This window comes from Berghia stephanieae, chromosome 7 (genome assembly GCF_034508935.2).
Source record: "Berghia stephanieae isolate SIO BIC M18660-M18661 chromosome 7, UCSD_Bste_1.3, whole genome shotgun sequence".
Classification (NCBI taxonomy): Eukaryota; Metazoa; Mollusca; class Gastropoda; order Nudibranchia; family Aeolidiidae; genus Berghia; species Berghia stephanieae.
The window spans coordinates 38,555,630-38,578,222 of NC_088366.1; the positions used below are offsets into that span (position 1 = coordinate 38,555,630).

General features: G+C 36.7%; 1 protein-coding gene across 4 annotated transcripts in view; it reads right to left on the reverse strand.

Moving 5' to 3' along the window:
- The window catches only part of LOC144977198 (putative tRNA N6-adenosine threonylcarbamoyltransferase), a 162,863-nt gene extending 145,820 nt beyond the window's left edge, over positions 1-17,043 (reverse strand). For 3 of the 4 annotated variants that reach the window (XM_078922147.1, XM_078922146.1, XM_078922144.1), the window contains exons 1-3: positions 16,900-17,043; positions 9,174-9,304; positions 980-1,099 (exon numbers count right to left, since the gene is read on the reverse strand). In XM_078922147.1, the coding sequence (XP_078778273.1) occupies positions 980-1,099; positions 9,174-9,291 (238 nt within the window). In that variant the 5' untranslated portion in view covers positions 9,292-9,304; positions 16,900-17,043. The remainder of the gene's footprint in view (positions 1-979; positions 1,100-9,173; positions 9,305-16,899) is intronic. The other variant, XM_078922145.1, reaches the window with a different exon arrangement.
- Positions 17,044-22,593: the final 5,550 nt, after the last annotated feature.

Sequence of the window (22,593 nt, forward strand, 5' to 3'; positions counted from 1 at the left end):
ATCAGCTGATGTGTAAACAGATCAAATGTATGAAAGAAAAGTGACACATCTGTTCAATTCTCACCTTTGAAAGAATATTAGTCTACACATCGGTATTACCTAGTATTAAAAGTTCGCGATCGTAGAAGAGTCAAAATGCCAGAAGGCAATTATTACATTTACTAAAAAACCAGAATTTCCGGCATATGCCGGCGAACTTTCATCCATGAGTTTAACGTTTCCCATAATTTTAAATTTTAATTTAGGCTTTCTTTTCCATACCGGAGCAAATAATTTCTTTAATTTTATTTTTGTCTAATATTGTGTCCTCTGAAGTAGAGAATAATGGATTGTCTGATTTCAGGCAATTGGCTGAGGATTTACAGGCTTGATCAAAATATCAATTTCAACATCATTCACGATTGAGAAAAAAAAATTAAAATATTACAAAAATATTGTATTAAATCCTTTGTAATCGTATCCATGTATTTAGGTAATTTTTTAAAACTAAAATACGTAAAATAGTACCAGTTAGCAGGTCTATCATTGGCTAAGTGCTTAGTCCACCTGAAGTCATCTTCTAAGAGGGAGACAGTCAGATGGATTTTTCTTTTTATGCGATATCATATTAGTGGCTGTGTCTTTGTGAGACCTTTAAATGGTCTCAAAGTAAACACACCAATCACTCACAGTTCTACTTCTGTCTCTAGTCTACTGCTTTCTTGGGTACTATTAAATCAAAAGTCTATGCCCTATTTTTTGGCACTGAAATGGCCTTAAAGTGCAAGTGCCACATAATTCCTGGAAACAACAAAGGACCTCCTACTCCTTTCATTTCTTGTTAAAGGACCTCATGGAATGGTTTTATTTTTAACTTAAAACTACAAATATGATTTCTCCTGAATTTTTAGTTGTTAAAGTGCAATGCCATGTCTTTGGTGGATTTCTAATGCTACATTTTATTCCATTAATCAAAACTTGACAATTCTGTATGGCATACCTTTGGTGTAACAGACGACATCAATTTGTTCTGGTGTTATATTTGCGTCCTCCAGCGCTTTCTTCAAAATGTCTAGGGCATGTTCTCTGTGGTGTTTGGCAGTGTCCTTGGGCAAGAAACCTAGGGGCACAAAGAGGAAGTTAATGGATACAAGTTTGGTGGGTCGCATGATGAGAGAGAATAATTTTGGTACGAAACATGCTTGGAGTAAGATATATGTTTGATGTGAAACTAGTTTAGCATAAACAAATTTAGTAAAACATATTTAGTGCATGACAAAAATGTGAGCCAGAGCTCTATTACCTATAAGCTCAATTTTCAACAGTTTCAAACCAAAAGCTTGAATGAAAAATTCGACCAGAAAAGAAAATTCAAGAAGAGGAGTAGTTAAAACAAGAATTTTAAAAAAATTAAGAATCTGTTGCAATGTAACTAAAAAAATGACACACCAAAAAAAAAAATACTAAAGAGAAATAAGTTTAAAAACAACATAAAACAACCACAGGAACCACAGTGGGACTTTTGAAGAAAAGAATTGTAAATATGGAAAGAATATATTAAGAAATTTATGTAGTAACAATAGAAAACTGAAACAGAAACAACAGAGAAATCCATGTAAACAAAAATGACAATATGTTTATGACATATTTTTAATGTAAACAAATATGAAAATACGATTATGAAAGATTTTTAAATCTCTGATATTAACTGAATAAAATGTGGCAAAGTAACTGATCAAGATGAAAAGTTGTTAGAAGATACGAAGCAGCAAAGACAAAGAAAAACGCTGAAGTTATCATGAAAAGGAAAAAGAATTTATCTCATCTGCCAAAAATGAGAGAGGAAAAAATATACAAGACATCCATTGCCTATTCTTTGCATTAAACTGTCCAAACTACATATCAGGTAACCTATGTGGTGAAATTGTAACACGTCTGACCACTAATCAGGAGATCTGAGGTCTTTATCCCCACTTAAAGAAGGCTGATATTTTTTTTCGTCTTCTATTTTTCTTCCAGCTTTGCCTGGCACGTAATATTTACATCGTTTCAGATTATATTATGCTACAAAACATTTAACAATAACAGAAATTTGTAGTACGTGTCATGGAAAAAAAAATTAGAATGATTTGTGGCAACTGGAAATATTGACGGAAAACGATTCAAAAGAGGACAAATATTAAAGATTCACTGGTAAATTGTCACCATGGATGAAACATGTCAACAGCTTCTAGAGCAGTCTGAAGACAAAGACTGACAGCATGATATATAAATAGGTTCTTGCCAAAATTAGTGTTATGATAATTGACTGGAAAATGAAGAACTTACTGTGAATCTAAAACAGTCAGTTCATTTTAGTGTAATTAAGTGGCAATATGAGGTGATAGCTGAAGTAGCAAGAGTCAATATGGCAATGTTCCACTAAATTATCCTATCTTGTATGGCAGGTTTGTGACGGTCATCAATCTGGCCCCCCGGAAATATGCAAAAAAAATATCCAAAATTATGCGGGGGAAATTGCAAATTATGCAGGGGGAAAAGGCAAATAATGCAAGGGAAATTACAAATTATGCAAAACAAGAAAAAGTAATAAATCGCCGTCTAAATTTTTCCATTGCTTTATTTACATTTAACCAATTCAAAATTAAAGAACTACAATGCAAATTCAAAACTTAATTTTTTGTTGTAGCACAGAAAAGCTAGATGTCGCAGAGACGTTGTGCTAAGACTTCTGCGCCTGTCTGACAATATCAGATTGTAAACAGAAAAGCTGTGCTCAGCATCAGCGCTGTTGATCGTGGTGTATATGTACCACTTGGCACAAGCAGCCAAAGCGGGCACTTCATCAGAAATGGACTGCCAAAAATGTGGCACTCCACTAGAACCTCACTCCATCCAGGTGTGTATTGGTGGTACCAATACTACATACAAATTAGTGCCGCACGGGTTTTGGTTATCGAGAACAGTAACACCAGGAACATAGCTCAACCAGGAACTAGTACCAGGAACCTCCACCAGGAACAAGTTCCTGGTCATGTTACTGTTACTGTGTGTGTGTGTGTGTGTATTGTGTGTGTGTGTGTATTGTGTGTGTGTGTGTATTGTGTGTGTATGTGTGTGTGTAGAGAGAGAGAGCGCGCAAACCAGCCTACGTCCCTCCCCCCAGTCTGAACCTCTTGTCTGTCTGTGGTTGGTACTACAAACACGAGTACGAACGTCGTACCCGTGTCATCTATGCGCCGTACTACTTAGGACATGACTGATACGAAACTCTCTTCGACCGGAACAATCGCACCAGGAACAGGATCCGTACCAGGAACAACGCCACCAGGAACACAATCGTACCAGGAACATGAAAATGTTCCGAATGCCCGCCGCTAATACAAATGTATTTGTAGGATCTCCTGACTTAAACAATCTACAGTGAAAGACTGTTAAACCGAAATTGGTTAACCCAAGAAGAAATTTAGCATCTATGTTTTGCTATTAAACACCCCAACCTCCCCCCCCCCCCCCCCCCCCCCAAAAAAAAATAACAAGAAAAAAACAAAAACATAGTCAATAGTCTCTTCCATTTCGGATCACCAGTGTTTCACTGCATATCTATCATAGCAATGTTTAGCTGGTTAGCGAGAGAAAGGCAGTGATCGCTTGGCGCTTGGTTTTGGTTAGATCTCAAGAAGACAAATCAAATCGTACACTTGGAATTGGAATAGCCTCCCTTTAAAGTTAAAGGGAAGTCACTGTCACGTATTTGGGAACATCGTCGGACTTTTTCAGTTTCATTTTTCTTCATACAATGTAGTAGGGGGAATTAGGCTAAAACCGTGCCAATTCGGGTTGAAAGCATGAAAATTTGCATACAGGTTGCTAAGACCCATAGAAAATACATCTGATATAGAACCACTCTGGCAATCAATCATAACGTATCGGTTTAAGGCCTTAGATTTTACCTATTAAGGGAAATAACTGCGTAAAAATATATATTTTCTTCACATTCATTGTATTAGGGAAAATTAAGCTAAAACCGTGCACATTGGGGTTGAAATCCTGAAAATTGGCATATAGGTAGCTATGACCCGTATAAATAACACCTGATATAGAACCACTCTGGCAATTTATCATAACAGTGCGTTTTTAGCACTTTTATTTTTTCCTATATAGCATTACTTGTCCGAGGAAATAACCACGACAATACAATGTGCGTTCTAAAATACCAGTAACCATTTACGGTTATTTCGTGTTGTAACTAGTGGATAAAAGCAGGAGAGGGGGGAGAGGGGGTGAGCGGGAGAGAGAGAGAGGGGGTGAGCGGGAGAGAGAGAGAGAGAGAGAGAGAGAGAGAGAGAGAGAGAGAGAATTTTACTCATTATTGTACTAACCTAACTAGTAGATAAAATAGGGAGAGGGGGGAGGGGAGGGGGGGAGAGAGGAGTGAGCGGAGAGACGGAGATAGAGAGGAAGACACACACACAGAGAGAGAGAGAGAGAGAGAGAGATAATTTTACTCATTACTGTACTGACCTCACCCCCCCCCCCCCCCCAACACACACACACACACCCACATCTAAACAAGTCCGTGCAAGGCAAACGGACCTTAAACACTTGCATCGGATGCCGATACATTCTCTCTTACATGATCATTTGATGAGTTTTTGGGACACTTTGGAAAATTCTGGAAATAAGCTCCACAGTGGTTTATCACAGTGTTCCAAAAGCGATCTTTTAGTTCAGCCCGCTTTACCCCTGTTCTCACAATGCATACTGTCACGCTTCACCGATTTCTGCTATTCAGTCAGAGCCTTTTGTGACTATTGAAATTATCAACCTTTGTTATGGTTTTTAAACCTGTTTTTAACTATTTTTAAAATGTTATTTATAAATACAAAGTGATTACTTAGAAAAAGGAGAAGATGATTTTTATTCTGATATAATTTTATTAATAATAAGACGTATATAATTTTCACACTAAGCATTAACTTTCAGAGTATTTTTGAAAAAAAATTCACTCAAACATGCATAATAAACTCTTAATTATCTAAAAATTTAAACGACCAAAGTTAAAAAAAAATTCTAGACTATTTCTAATTAGTCACAAAATTTCACATGTGCCGGAAATTTGGTTATTTCACTATTCCGTCTGATATTTGAACCCTCCCATTCAACATTCGACGTCCTTGAGGATTCAATATGCAATCTCTCTTGTATTACAACTCCAGATTACAGAATATAGTTAGAATGCCATCAAACATACTTTAATATTATATATTCACTTTCTTTAAAAAGCAGATACCCAGCACTTTCTCTGTGTTTACAAAAAATTGAATTCATTTTATTTTAAAAGTCATTGTGAAAACTAGTAGAGTCCATTAATGCGTCCAAACCCATTTATAAATTAGATATTAAGTAATTTGCGTATTGAGTAATTTGCGTGTCAATGCATGTGTGTGTTTATATGTGTGTATGTGTGTGTGTGTGTGTGTGTGTGTTTGTGTTAGAGATGGGGAGTTGCTAGTGTGTGTTGGTATGTGTATGGATCTGTTTAGGTATGAGAAAGAACAAAAAGATTTGTGGTGGAGGATGTAGCTATTGAACGGAGGATAGTTGGAGGGAGAAAGGGATAAGTAGAAAAGAGAAAAAAAGGGGATTGAGAAAGCAACATATAACTCAAAATATACAAATAACAGCTCTATTTTTAGAGGAAGTTTAACCACGTAATATGTCAAATGTTTTAAGATGTTTAAGTATTATTTTGTTTGATTCATCAAATTTTCATTTCTCTCTAACTTTCTTTTTTTGGGGGGCACATACGACATGATATCAGGAGAAACCTGCAGGAGGTTACTTTTTATTATTGTTTTTAATTGAGATGATTATGTTCTCATTGATTGTGTTCTCTTTTCAATTTTTGAAATTGTTGAATGTAACAATTCACCTCCTTGTTCTCCTAAAAGACCTAGACCAAAAGTATATTTCTTCATAAAAGGTATGCAATGGGTTTCCAATATGTGGTGTTTTGGAAGTACATTTTGAGGAAAGTAATTACGGTATATTGTCATATATTTCTCTATCTTGCTATTAACACTTTCTATTACTGTCTCTGTGACTGGTTTTGTGTGAGAAATTAGTGAATGTATTTCAGAATAAGCTCCATTTATTTCATCAAAACATTTGTTTATAGTTTCAGCTTTATCTCTGATTAATTTATTGTTTGTATACATGTATGTTTTAGAAACGACATTTTCAGTGAGTTTTTCGTAAACGTCTTGTGTGTAATATCTATGGCAATGATTTCCTATGAAGCTACGACTATGACATACTTGAGATATGATTTTGTTTGTTTTTAATATATCATCAAGAGAACTGCAGACTGGCCCACATCGTTCTGACAGTTTCTCTTTATGAACAACTAAGGCTATTTTTTCTTCTGTGATTGGGATATTAGTTTCCCATTCTTATTTTTCTCTTGAGGCACATCAGTGAGCAATTCACAGGTCTTGTAAGATTCTACAACTGCTAGTAGACTCTTATATGTTTTCATGTCTCTAATTTTTTTTTCACATTTATAGCATATAACTTCTGAATGTTTATTTTTAAGGTCCGTTCCAATATCAATGTCAAAGAATAGTTTGATTTCATTTTTGAAGTCTTTACAAAAAATGTTTTTCCTGTTTTTAGCCTTTTCTTTAACTGTTAGTGCACCTTTAGCACATAAACAACATAGTGAATTGAGATTTTTAAGTGTATCTCAAGTGTATGTTCCCTTTTTACCTGATAGGTGAAACTAAAAAAATCATAAAAAATAAACTACGCTTCGCGCACTAACCGAACTTTCACACCTAAAAGACAATAAAGTTTTAAAACTTATAAATTATCAACGAAGGAAATCTATCGTTTGGTTAATGAGATATCACTAATTATATTTGAGAAATCACTTTTCAAAATTCTATTATGTACATACTTTTATAACCCAAGTTACAACATAACCAATAAACTTATTTTGATAAAAATTTCACAATGATGTGTAGCAAAGAAGGGTAAATGATATTCAACTAAAAAATATAATGTTATATTTAATTATCGGGGTGAGAAAATGTTTGAATTAACACAAAAAAACGGAAGATAGGGATTAGTAAGGAATGCACCCAGGATTAAGATTACCTGCCGTGAAATCACTGACTTCACGGTTCAGTGACTCAGACTAAAAGATCGCTGAGAAGCAATTTGGAACACTGTGTTATGTTGATCGTCACATTTGTTGCAGGGTTCTCTTCTTTAAAAGATATAATGTTAGCAAAAGCTCGACTTCTTTCAAGAACTGTGACATCATGATTATCATCAGCAGTGACATCTTTTCAAGCTTGTTTTTTTTTAAAGTATCGTGCATGACAAATTTTATGGTATAGGCAGGGCGGTAGTGTGCCTCCTGAGCGACTAAATCTCATCCGGCAATAAATGACAACATATCAGAATCTTTTATAGATAACGCTATTTCACGAATATTTTCTTCCATATCTGTTGTCATTACAGAATGTACTCCCGATTCCATGTTTTTACAAAAATGCACGTTTGTTTATTATAGTCAATCTCTAATTTTGAACGTTGTCTCATTATTCTCGTGGGTTGCGAAATATATTCATTCGGTGACTCCTTCAAGTCAAATGACGAAGTTTGGAATTCTTGTAGGGGAATTCTTTTAGATTTCTTTAATTCTAATCGCCTAATTTTGTTGGCATTAAATTTTACACGACAATACTTATGCCATTTAGCATCATTTTGTTTTAAGCTTTCAATAATCTCATTTCTTTCTGATGAATTAAAAAAATAGATACATCCAACTTGTTTTCATCACAAACCAAAGAATTGAATTGTGTTAAATCTTCAAAAGAGTTTCATAGCCTTGCCCTTTGTCATACCTCCTCGACTTAGAGGGACATTATACACGGTCTGTGTTATCTTGTTGGCATATCAAACACTTGTCCCAGTCTCTGGGAGCAGTTCTTTTTGCTATTGTATGTGTATCTGAAATCATGCAAACGCATTCCTTTATTAGGCATATGCAATATTCTTTCATAACTCTCTCTCTCTCTCTCTCTCTCTCCCCCCCCCCCCCCCCCCCTCTCTCTTTCTTTCGTTCTTTCTGTTTAAGACACATCATCAGCAGGCAAAATGTGTGCAGTGCCTTACATAAGGACACAACAGTACAAATAGAACATTCTCCCATTGTCCCTTTGCGATAAATAACGTAAAGTAAATAACGTGCCACAATACAGCATCATAGTGGTTGATGATGATGATAATGATAATAATTATAGCAATGTAAGTGGTATGCTGACTCTTTACTGTCATCAAGTTTGACCGAAATTGGTTTTAACTCACGTAAAATGATTATAGCAGTATTTTTGGAAAGAAAAGAAAACAGGGGGAGGGGAAATGAGCACTGTCCTTTGTCAACACCGGTTATCGGTTATCGGTTATCTGCTAGTCTACCCCTCTGCTCGTCTTCCCGTCTGCCCGTCCGTTTTAGAGCAATTGATTATACTTATTAAATCAGATGCAGAAAAAATCTCATAATTTTATAGAATATTGCTCGCTAGACGTCCTTTAAAACAAGTGAAATTGAATATTATTTACGATTAAATAATTTGTTTGGTTCGTGAATCGAAAGTAAAGGGAAAGGAAAACATCCGCTTCGACGCTAAAAATAGTCGCCAATGGGAATCCAAAGGATGACGTAAAACAACCTTTGGTCGGCTTGCCTCGAATGTTTACACAATAAAAATGAAAGAATTATTGACGTCCATTTCAAAATTTTCTAATCTTAAAAACCTTGAATCTCAACTAATACTGATCTCTCAGAGTGGTTCTATATCATAAATTATAGGGTTTTTCATACTCTACAACATATGTAATTTTCATGCTTTCAACCCTTTTTGCACAATTCAAGGGTTTTTTGGACCTAATTCCCCCTACTAATGGTCATAAATTCACGCTAAAAACAATATTTTGCATAATTATGCGGTAAAAGGTGAAATATACGGCCGCATTGCGGTAAGTGGCAAATTATGCGGCCGCATCGGTCGCGTTTTCCTGGGGGGGCCAGATCAATGATAATATAACCGTAACAGATCATTTTTTTTCTGAGTGCTTCTAAAATCTTTGACATACAAGAGTGAGAACTGAGAATTACATACCATGTCCAGGTGGAGTGATGTAAGTATGACGGGGATTGGACAGAACGATTCCATCTTGGATAATACCGATGCCCAACTTGTTGGCACTTCCTTCAAATCCAATGGCTATCATCTTCATCTATGTGTGAGACCTCAAAATCAAAAGAGAAAATTCACAACAAATCAGAAAAACTATGCATTTTTTTTTGTATTTGTGCCAGATTCACAGAGGTTTGATTAATAAAGCTCTTAATTCTTTTAAAGCTAGCAGGCAAATGAGGAGGTCTTCCAGCAGGTAATGCATAGAAACAAAAACAAAAGACATGGACAAGTTTTGAAGAGTCTGCATGAGCTGGTTTGAGGCAATCCCCTAAGATATGTCCATGAGACTGGTGAGCATATAGAGCTGTTACTTTGTGTCAACAGCACTAGGGGGTTAGTTAGTGTCAAGGGTGCTGGGTGGCTTGCTGGTCTTGTTTTGAAATGAAAGAATTAAGCAACTCGACGAGAACTATTAGCAGTTTATCATTATTATCATAATTTGATATAGCTTTTTGGTATCAGTATCATACAAGTTCATTCATTCGACTACTTAATCACCACAACAGTCACATCTTGTTCGAAGTTCACATTGAATCACGATAAGCAGAACTTAAAAGAAGTGTCTTTAGATGCTGTTTGAAGACTGGTAGACTTTTACACTGTCGGGTTTTTGGTAGTAAAGAATTCCATATGATTGGAATTGAAAATGCAAAACCACGCTCGGCAACCATTGTTCTTGAGATTGAGATGTTTTTCTCCATCATGGAGAAGCCCTGCCAATAAAATACCCTCATTTGTCCTTGGAAACCAAGGTGCATCAAAGATGGTTGTACATCAATATTTGATGCAGTGTTGCCAACCCTACCCCATGAAAATGTGTATAAAAGAGAGCTAAAATGTGCAAAGTGAATACGATTTTATTAAAATGCATACAATTTACAATCTTATATAAAATTATAACTAGCTCCAATTTAGATGATGGCCGATCGGATCACACTTGCAATATTATCGTTGATATTTAAATTAATTAATTCCATCTTTAGGCACGCCTTAAGCACGTTTCGAATTACCGAACTTCTGCTATATAAATTACACGCGTTTAAACACGGTAACTTTGGTTTCATGCAGGCTTCAATATAAAACATCTCTGATTCTGATTGTTAATTGGTATTGTATTCAATCCCTTTCATGAATTAATGGACAGTGAAATTGTAATAGGCTGAAAATACAGTGTTGTGTTCAGAGAGGGGACAAAAACTAAGGCACTGTTCGCAGGTCGATGTCCCCGGTGAGGGGACGGCGATCTTTTTATGTTTACATTGGAGATTGGCTAGATATGTTTTGTTGTGTGATGCAATTAAGTCCGTATATTACAGACTACTTTCAATTTTTTTTCCGTGTTTATTACTTGTTTATTATTATTATATTTCTTAGAATTCAAGCACTTGTTTGATTCATGTTTCTTATTTTCAATCCACGTAATAATCATATCATAGTTTCTTTAATTTTCTTTGGGCATGGGGTGGAGGGAAGGGGTAGTTTTGGTAATTTTTAATTGTTTCTTTTTTTATCAACACGTGTCATTTGATTGACAGGGGTGAATGTACCTATGACACTTGGGATCGTCCATTTTGTGTGGTAAGTACGCATTAAAAAACAATGTATTTTCTACTAGTTTTAGACATAAAAGCTTTACAGATTTGCACACTTTGGACCCTTTGGTCATACACGGGAAAACCAATGAGCAAGATTTCAACAACATACTGCTTTATCTCTATCAACGGTATCATATTTAATACAAATACAAGTATGTCATTGTTATAATTAATAAATTTTATTTTTAATAATTATTTTTTATTTCAATTTGGATATATTAGAGCCAATGTGACAATCCAGATTGGACCAGTTCCAAGGAAAATAAAAAAGATGACCGCCCTCTAGTCATGGACATCAACCCACGAACAGTGCCAAAACTAATTTTCAGGGAAGGACTTCCGAAAGCTCCTCGTGCTAAGGGAAACAACTAAAATATTCCCTCAACTAACCCTAAGAAAAAATAAAACCTAGTACCTTTCACTAGCTCTAATAGGAAAAACAAACACCCAGGCACCTTTACTAAGACTTATGACTAACCCTTATAGAAAAAAGTCCTCCGGCCTCGAGCGAACCCTAATAGAAAAAAAACAAACCTAGTTACTGTATACCACTTCCTGATCATAAATCGCTGCTGCATACATGCTTACTCGAAAAGAAATTTGGTTGACATCCTCACCGATACTCAAGAAATAATTGCTTGTGCCATGATCAACAGAAAATAGATATTGGTCTAAAACAACAATGATGACTCTGAGTTCCATAAATTCTCTGTGCTGATTCAAAACATGTAGTGGGGTTTATAGAATTAGCTTCCACTTCTTCACAAGTCTCAATACTCCATCAACGCAGCCTGCAACAGTGCAAGAGATGATCAACATTTCACGACAAGCGACACGTGAGCTTGGCCAACAGTATACTATAATAACATGTGATCTTGCAATTGCAAGAATTGCCTATGGTTTAGTTTGGCAGAATCAACAAGCATACTCTGACGTCATAGTAAGACTTAGTGTATTCCACTATTTCGTATTTCGGCGCTTTGGGAAAACTCATGCAAGGGACAGGTTTTGAAGAAATTATCATAGAATCTGGCATCTGTGCAAGTGGTTTAATGAACAAAGTGATGAGTGGAAAGCACTATAATAGGGCACTGAGAGTTCACGTGTTGATGTTAGAGGCTCTAGAGAGATGTTTATTTAAACAGTTTGAGCAGCATACCAACTCCAACATTCTCATCAAATCTGTGAAAAAAGACATCAGTGAGTCCATGCTCTTCATGGACGAAAATAGTCTCGAGAGCGCATCAGAGAACGAAGACTTCAAAGATTTGTGGATGCGATACTCACACTTTAGGGAAGGAGTTCACCAGGGACGTCTTGGAAAAACAGCCCAATTTTGGATTAAGTATATGGATAAAGTTTGGCTGTTGCTAAAATTTCTAAGAGCCACAAAGACCAACAACTTCATTGTTCATGTCCAGTGTCTTCAGGAACTACGTCCCTTATTCTTTGCAATGGACCATCTGAACTATGCTAGATACGTGTCAGCATACCTCATGTCTCTGACCAATCTTTCCCATTCACATCCAGGTGCTGATGAGTTGCTGAAAAACTGGGGCTTCAGTGTTTCTCGATCACACGTTCCAGCATCAAGAACAGCTGTAGACATGTCGATCAAGCAGACTATCAATCGGCAAGCAAAATCTAAAATGGGGATTATTGACTTCAGCAGAAATATGCCTGCATATCATCGCTGGTGTCTTACCAGACACACAAGAGCTGAGTATTTAAATGCCACTCTCGAACAAGCCGACATGAATAAGGAAGACACCTCCATTCACAAAGAAGAAAGACCATCAAAAATACGGGAAAGTGAGGCTGCTGTTCAGCGTGTGCATTCTGCAGTGAACAGATTCATAAATCCCTTTGATATTGACGAAAAGGAATCTTTAATAATATGTTTATCTTCAGGGATGAGAGCAGCAGAAAATATTTCTGATGATCTTTTGTCTGTTGACCATAAGGGCCAGGAACAATTTAATGAATTTGTTCAAAAACGTCTGGTGGAGAAAGAACATTCCTTTCACAAGCCCATAAAAAAGACATCTCTGAAGACGTTTCATAACGACCATAAAACTGTCACTGTAAAACCATCAAAACAACAAAGTGTACAGATCGCTGCACAGAGAAACATTTTTGGGCAGTTATTGATGGTCAGTACACATCATGACTTGGATCTGCAAAAAGTGTTGGCATATCCTCTAAGTCCAATCCCATGGGCCCTTGCAACACCAGATGGACTTCCAACAAAAACAGACAAAAGTGCATTGATGCATAAATTAGAAAATCCTGTCGCTCTTGTTGATGTCACAAACAATACGAATACATGCAAAGAAGTTGTAATTGATGGAAATGCTCTGTTTCATTCCCTAACAAGTATCCTGGAAACTTTTGGCCAGCTGTCAGAAAAGATCTTTCAACTTTTACCCTCAGCTAAACGTATTCATTTTGTGACAGATTCGTATAACACAAAATCCATCAAATCTCTTGAACGGACCAGAAGACGCTCCAGTCAGACAAAACCCTTGTTATTGCGGGGACTATCTACAAAAACGCCAAGAGATTGGAAGTCTTTTCTATCTAATGATGACAACAAGAAAAATCTCATCAACCTTATTCAAAAGTCATGGGAGGATGATACATATGCCTCAAAGGCAAGGAAATACTGTTTGTATCAGAAGAACAGTGCACTTGCTTGACAAGTAAAGATGGAGTAACAACAGAAGCCACCATCGTACACTCATTGTGTTCATCACATGAAGAAGCAGACAGCCGCATTATACTTCATTGTTTTCATGCAGCCAAGAGTGATTGTGATGAAATTGTTGTTCACTCTCCGGATACAGATGTCTTTCTACTGATGATGTACTTTGCCACTGAAATTTCAAAGCCGCTGTTTTTATGGACTGGAACAGGATGTCATCGCAGACTTATCAACATATCTCTATTATCTCAGATGCATGACACAAGTTTGATTCGTGCAATTTTGGGATTTCATGCTTTTACAGGATGCGACACCACTAGTGCATTCATTCGAAGAGGAAAAATTAAGCCATTGAAAATCATGAAGGCAAAACCACAGTTTCTTCTTGCATTCGAGGCTCTTGGTGTGAATGAAATTGTGGATTCTAAGCTTCTGGATGACTTGGAACAGTTTGTTTGCTTTATCTACAATAAAAATACTTATTCAGATGTGAACAAATTGCGTTTTAATATGGTTCATCAACGGTTCCACACAGGGTCTGGAAATATTCTGTCAAACTATGTTGGAATTAATTTTAGCCTGCTGCCCCCATGCCGATTCACTCTTCAAATGCACATCATGCATGTGAATTATCAGACGCTTCTTTGGAAGAAATCCAATATCTCATTTCCAAATCTTCCACCTCCTGAGGATCATGGCTGGAAGGTGACAACTGATGGAAACCTAGAATGCAACTGGTGTGCCGGAGACATTGTTCCACAAGATCTGGTGGATATCATGTCAACTGATCAGCCAGATGATAGTGGAGATGATGAAACCCTTTCAGCTGATGAATTTGACAGTGACAACAGTGAGGAAGAAACGAGTGACAGTGACAGCGAAGAGGAAAAAGATTACCCAGCTTCTGCAGCTGAGTTGGTGGAGCAAAGTACATCTTGAACTAAGCCCGTCATATGCTGCCATTGATAAAATGTACGTTTTAAACTGATTTAAACACTTTAGAGACTTTTATGCCCTAAATAATGAGGAAAATGATTTTAATGATTCTGCTGATCGAGAACTTTAATTTGATATGCAACATGAATATATTTACTCAATTTTGAAAGAAAAAAAATTTCACAGGCTTTCGGTATTTTGGGCATTAAATGAATTCCCATTAAAAAACTATCACTTCAGATGCTTTCAAATTTGGCATGTACGGCAAGTAACAGTACATCTACATTTTCATTTATTTAGAGCATATTGAATTATTCATTGTTCAGTTGTTATTCTTAAAAATAGATATTGAAAAACACAAGAAAATTGCTTTTTGACCTTTTGTCATGGATTTCCTTCAAGACAAAAATCTTGAAACCTTAATATCGTGACTTATGTTTAAGGTATAGACTGTGGCCTTTCATTTGGAACCGATTTGAATGTTCTAGAGCTAAAACTAAAAAAGTTATGAATATTTTAAATTGGTTGGTACTTATTTTGCACCACGTGACCTTTCAGGGGCAATAACTCTGTTAAGGCGACACTTGCCAAGTGGCTAATATGTTAAGATCACTTCCTTAGGAGGTTGCCTAACATAAAAAAGTAGTGGTATAAAATCCCAAGTGGGGGTTATAGCCAGCCCACGGTCTATGAACCCCCCCCCCCCCCTCCCCCATGTCAACACTTGTCAACATTTGGCAGACCCCCCTCCCCCCCAAAGTGTTGACATAATATGTGAACGCTCCCTTATCACACACCTGAAAGACAAAACTACTGTGAGAGACTGAAAGAATTAAATCTCCCGACCTTAGTTTACAGGAGAAGAGGAGGAGATATGATCCAAACATATAAAATATTAAGGGGAATAGACAGGGTAGAGGCAGGATTTCTTACCAAACAAGAACATGCAGACACGAGGAAACAGCAAGAAACTGCAAAAAGAACGTTTTAAGACAAATGAAAGAAGGAACTTTTTTCAGCTAGAATTGTTAATAACTGGAATAAACTGCAAGAAACCACAGTATCAGCAAAAAAATTGCGACTGATCCGAGGGCCACCTCTATTCATGTAGTAGTGAATAGTGATTTCCTCTATTAGCAGTAGTACTGTGAATAATGATTTCCTCTATCAGTATCAGCGGTCGTTTTCATTATTCGCAGTCTAGATAGAGTACTAGAGACAGAGAGTACTGTGAATAGTAGATAGCGTTCGTATTCGTTATTCTCAGTAGTCGGTCGGTCTAATTGAGCGAAGTTGTTTTGTGCCGCCCTACAATTTTCACATTTAGCAGATACTGCTTTTCGTCTCAGTTTTTGCATATGCTGTTTTTCGTTAACACTCGCGCATCTCTCCTCGAGCTGTGATAGATACATACTATACGAAAGTTGTGCATCATCACAGACGGCTCTCTTTTTCTTGTTGCCCCACGCGATGTGAGATGACGTGCGACAATGAGCTGAGGCTGGGGTATGGGGGCTACCATGAGCCAAAAAGTCAACAGGCCGCCCAAGTATTTTATATAAAAGACTGTTTTCTTCTATTTTAAAACTTCGGTTATCCACCTCCCCCCACAAACAACCGATACTCTTTACTGCTAAAATAACTAGGTCAGGCCGGCAAATTTAGTTTTGCACACCTTGAGGCCTGACTTGGGAGAAATCAAAACCATATCAGTTTTATCATTGGAAGAACAGGTTTGTTGTAATCAAAACATACGAATGAAGAAAATTACAATAAATATCTAGATTTTATTGCTATTCGTTTTGCTCAAATGGATTTTAATCATCAATACGAATATTTCACAAATCATTCACCGAGTAGAGCCCCATTTTATAATAAGAATCCCTGTCCATTAGCCATTAACCCGACAAACAGAGCAGTTCAACTTGTAATGTTATTGTCTTTGGAGTAGATAAATAGTGCATTAAGGTTGGATTTTCTATCCTATAATTGACTGTTATCACAGTTGATATTCAAAGGAAGAAATTTTATATGGCAGTCTAATTGCTGTTACTGTTGTCATGTTGTTCTTCGATTCATGCCGCCTTAAATAAACAGCCAGCAACCGCCCCTGACTGCAAATTGAAGATAAAATTCATTTCAGTTGTTTGCAATAGTAGCATTCGAGCCTAGAGCTTTGTTGTATAGAGGATTGGGCGCAATCTAACTCTAACATTATTATTTTTACTTTTTTAAGTCGTTCCTTCCCTTACCGGCGACCATTTCCCCAACCGACCAAATAGACAACACGCGAGAGTTTTTGTTTTGTTACAGCTTTAATTGAATGACTTAAGTTATAATAATCCGATTATATCATCTACGAAGATTCCTTCCGCCACTACAAATTTTCAAAGTTGTAGCGAAAACTCACTCAAATTGACAACTTTTGTTCAGGTAAGATGAAAATGTTTCTTGTCTTCCGTCGCCAACCTGACTGACAAATGACAAAATATTAGTGTCGAGCGGAAGTCTCGATGATACCTCAAGTCATCGGCCACCAACACTCAAAACTTCCCGAACTCGATGACCAAGGAAAAGTCGGGAATTCCCGAGAAGTAGCACTTCAATTGAGCTTTGGATGGCTTTTTTGTATTAAAACTTAAAATACATTAAATAAATTCACTTTGTATAATAATAAAACATTGATACCTATAACCATTTTGATCTATTTACGACGTTTGTGTTTTGTTAGCTGTTTAAAATATGATATAACGTCAATACCCAATACCAATGACTAGGTATTGAATGAAAGCACCGATGACTAAGAGCGATGCTCGAGACTTTTTTGAGTCTCGAGACTCAAAAAAGCATCGAGACGCAAAAAAGTCTCGAGCTTCGCTGGAATCATCGCCGACGAGAGAGGGGTGAACAATGCAGATAGTACACATTGTTAGTAACGCGTGCGTCGCTCGCGCAGTATAGTCTCGAGACTCGGGACTCGGGACTCAATACGAGAAGCATCGACGACCAAGATTCTCGAGACGAGAAAAGCATCGAAAACTAAGTGGAGGTCGGGAACTTCTCAGTCGTCGATGACCTGACTTCTCAAAACCTAAAGCATCGGATGCCCTCCCCTACAAAATATAAACGAAGTGGTTATTTGTACTACCACTACAAATAGCGAAAACTACCGCTTTTCACTATTTGTACTCCCAGAACTCTTATGTGTTTAAAGTTGCAAACCACCGCTCCTTTACCTATTTGTAGCTACTCCCAGCACTCTTATGCGTTTAAAGTTGCATTTGTGAGCTTTCAAGGACCAGCCGACTAGGGAGGGCATCAGGATCACCAAAAGGTCACCGATGCTAATATAAAATAAGCCGCATGTAACTCTTTTCACCGGAGACATAGGATTGAGTGGCTTAAAACCAACGATATTTCATCAAAACAAGATGGCCTTCCTGTATGTGGTTGCAACAGGTGCTCGTTCGTCAAGAGGGCACAAAGAGCACCTGCGCTCTCTACTGCCTATATAAAATACTTCGGGTTTTTTGGGGGTATAAAAAGTGTGTTAATTAGGGGTATAGCTTATATATATATAATATATAATATATATATATATATATATATATATATATATATATATATATATATGACTTGACTTACCTGACTTAAGGCCTTTCGCTGCTTCCTAATCATCCGATCGGGACGCCTCGGCTGCCTCTCTAATCATCCGTGTCATTTCCTTCCACTGTCCACGGTCTTTTGCTGTGGATGTTAATTTCGTAAGGTCTTCCTTTGATTTTAATACTTTGTTATTTTAAAAGCGTTTTCGGTTTCTATTGAGGACAGTGTGAATTGACGTGGGTGGTCTACCTTGATTTTTCTTCTGTCCAGATGGGGTGAAAAAAGTATTCATGGCTTTATTAGCTGGTATATTTACATCTCTTCTGAGTATGCCCAAAAAGCCGCCATCATGCCTCCATGATTTGAATGGATAAGGGTCTTTCATTGCATTTTTCATACAGTGCAGTGTTTTATTGCTTATTTTTGTGTGGTATCGTATATTCAGGACTCTTTTCAGTTGTTTTCTATGGAATCTTTGCTCTTCGGTTCCAGTCAGTGCCCATGTTCCGCAGTTGTATATAAACACGGATTTTACAAGGGTTGTGTATAATTTGATTTTAGTATTTTATTTTTATTTTATCTTTTCTAATCCATGTATTAGAAAAGATGTATTATATATATATATATATATATATATATATTATATATATATATATATATATATATATAATATATATATATATATATATATATAGTAGACCTGCCAACCAGTACGATTAATCGTATTTTAGTACGATTTTTGGACCCCGAATACGCGGATACGATTTTAGTGGATTTAATACGATTTTTTAAAAGATGTGAATGATCTTGATGACACATTTGATGCATTGATACATACATGTCGTACTCCAACTGTTGACCGTGTTTCTGAATGAATGATGCATCACATTTAATACTATAGTTATCATTTCAGTTGCTTATATGATGCCGGTTTTCACCCATATTTTTCTCATACATTTTTAGGATTAGCATAGAATTATGCATATAAGCTTGTTTTATACTTTAAATAGTCTCAGACCACATTTAAACTTTTGCCACTTATTAAATAGAAAATTCTAAGTGAAAATTTAATTGAACCAACATCTTTGACTATGAATCCTTCAATTAAAAACTGTATTGCTAATTAACTTAAACATAAATTTGTTATTTCCCTTTATAATAACTAAATTACTCTATTTTGATTTATAAAATTTATAATGATCTTTTTTTTCTTTATTATTTTCTACGAGTCTTGAATTACAAAGTGGGCAGCTTTAAGAACGGTATTTGGTTCAAAATGAAGTTTTTAGAACCATTTTAGAAGTATTTAACTTGTCTCTGCATATTACATACTTTGCGAGTTTCCCATCATTTGACCAAAGTAATAGTATTAGTAGTATATAGAAGTAATAGTAGTAGTAGTAGGAGGAGTAGTAGTAGTGAATGCTCAACAAAGAGAGAGAGAGAGATATATGGATCATTAGATAACATATATGGAAAATATCTTGCTACTGTTGAAAATTGTCATCTATTGAAATGAAGACCACTCTCCCAGATATTTTATCTCAAAACTTTCTCATAACTGATGTACTGGGCTAGCAGATATCACCATCACAACTTCATCAGCATCTCTTACCATCAACATCATGACATCATCACTTCTACAACTGCCATCACAGCATTGTCACTGCCACAACCACCACCACATCACGTCCACCACCACCGCCACCACAGCTTCATCATCATCATCACCACCACCACTAGAACACCATCGCCACAACAACCAACACTTCTTCCACTGACACTAGCATCAATACTACCAACATGTTAGGGGTCTTTTGGTTATTTCTTTGAGTGTTTCGAAAGCAATTTCCTTTGGGATATTGCAATTTCTGAGACTTATGCTAATTTTAAATGGCCATTAAGTTTTAGTTTCTCGATAAATCGATCATTTTGTATTCACTAGAGATTGCTTGAATGATGAAGATCAGAGTTTACTTTGATTTGGGATTTATGTTAGCTTTTATATAAATTTTTGTATAGTGCGCACTTTTTTTCCACATGTGCGAACAAAATACATTTTTTGCTAAAAAAAAAATACACTTTTTAGGGTCATGGAATACACTGATCATCCTGGGAAGGTTGGCAGGTCTGTATATATATATATATATATATATATATATATATATATATATATATATATATATATATATATATATATATATATATATATATATATATGGCGTCCAATAGTGTTTAGTTGATTTCTCCCTACAGTATCTGGCCACTTCTTATAGTGTTGACTTTCCGGTTTCCTACTTCCGATTGGAGTAACAGTCACTTCGTCTTTTTATTATTAAACTTCTAATCTTATCTTTCGCTTGTCGTTGGCATTCCTTTCTTTTTAACGAAGTAAGATCGTAACATCCTCACATCTTAAATTGGTGACCCCGACGTGATGGACAGGCAAATTTTGTTAGATTTAGCAGAGGCTATCAAAACCACAGTTTCCCCGCCTATTGTGAACGCAGTGTCGTTCAAGTCTCCTCCTTTCTGGATGAGAAACGCGACAGCCTGGTTCCTTCGGCTGGAGGCTACATTCGCCACACGCTGTTCTCCCATTACCAACGACAAGACCAATTTTTTTCATGTGGTACAACTGCTTGATTGGCCTCATCACGAACAGTTCAGGCAGTTATAGAGCACCCCCCGGTGAGTAATAGTTATGAAACCGTAAAAAGAGCCCTTTTGATTGGACGCGTATGAAGCGACACAACTGCAGAAGGATTTTTCCTTGCTGCAAATGAATGGGTTTGGTGACCGCAGGCCAACAGAACTGCAGCACATGAGATCGATTAATTCAGACCCCAACACCTTATTCCGCGCTCTTTTCATCAGTCAGCTACCTCCAGAAATCATTCGTATTTTGTTGAATGAACGACGCCAATCTTGATGTAATAGCCGAAACAGCCGACCACATACTTGAAATAGACATGATAAACCTGTCCCTCCAGGAAAATACGGCCGGCATCCGATGCGGCCGCATCCGACTCCGCATCCGTCAGCAAAAATCTAAAAAAATTTTTTTTAAATGCCCCCCTTTTTTTTAACAGAAAATGTTGGCCTTGTATTTTTTTCCTTGTAAATCATCTCTCTGTTATGTATTATTATATTTGTTATTTTCAATGTATATTGCAAGCATTTGAGTGTATTCCTCTTTGTTTGATTTTGTGCTTGTGTCCGGATAATACTTATAGATGATCTCAAACTAAATACATTGGTGGTATGCTCTTGGAATCTACATCTGATCCCCTATTCTTACTTTTTCTTGGGTGCTTTAATTGTAATTCTAGAACTTTTTACTATCCCATTTTCTTCCTCTTTACTGGCGCTGATATGACCTTAATGTGTTGCAAGCGCAGTAAAACCCTTTAAAAAAAACAACAGTCTGGTATATATTTCTGCTTTTTAATTGTTTTTAATGAAAATGTAGCTTTTAAACCTATCAGTATTCATATTTATTGTGAAAATGAGATTTTGGGGGTTACAAAAGCACGCAAAAACATGCACAAATGTCGAATTTATGGCATAATTTATGGCATAATTTGACCCTTTTTTGGGGGCATAATATGGCATAATTTTGCCCCAAATATTGCATAATTCCGCGGGGACAGATAAACTATTTCTTCCACACAAAGCCAGGACACAGATGACGGTACAGAATGGTCTACAGAAGTCATGAAGACAGAAGTGAATGCAGTTAATAGACCTAAACACCACAGACATTGCATGCGCAAGAGTATACAGCAACCCTCAAAGTCCAGTTTCACCCTGTGTTGTTATCACTCAAAATTCGGCAATCAAGCTCGACGTTGGGAGAGATCATTCAAGGGCCAGTCCTGCGCGATGGCACCGTCAACCACTCAGGGAAACGACATGGCCAGCTATTAACTAGGGGCCTAGCTAGCCACAACGCAGCCCCGACCATAAATTCAATCAACGCAGGCATAATTTCGGTGAATTATTTACTTTCCGGAAAAAAACTTTTCTTGTCTATACCGGTGCTGAAAAATCTGTCTTCCCCGCTATCTCGCATGACCGTAGATAGGCAAGAGGTCCTAATCTTGTTGCTACAAATGAATCGATCATCAAGACCTACGGAAAACAAAATATTGTTCTCAGATTGGACAAACAGATAAGCTTCACACAGCAATTTTGGATTGCTGATGTCACAAACCCGATTCTCAGAGCAGATTTTTTTCGCAGGGTAGCCCCTTAAGGTCGAATATCATCAACCGTCGCTGCCTTACGTAAGGACAAATAGTGTTGTTTGCACTATTCGTCCTTCACACTAAAGCTGGGCAATATTCCGTTTTTGTTTTTACTGAACTGGATTCGAATCATTGCAATTACATGATATATATCCGTATCGTCTTAAATGTTTGACAAACCCCACCTCCTCTGTTTGTGAGTCAAATAATCAGTTGAGTGTGTATGTGTGTGTGTGTGTGTGTGTGTG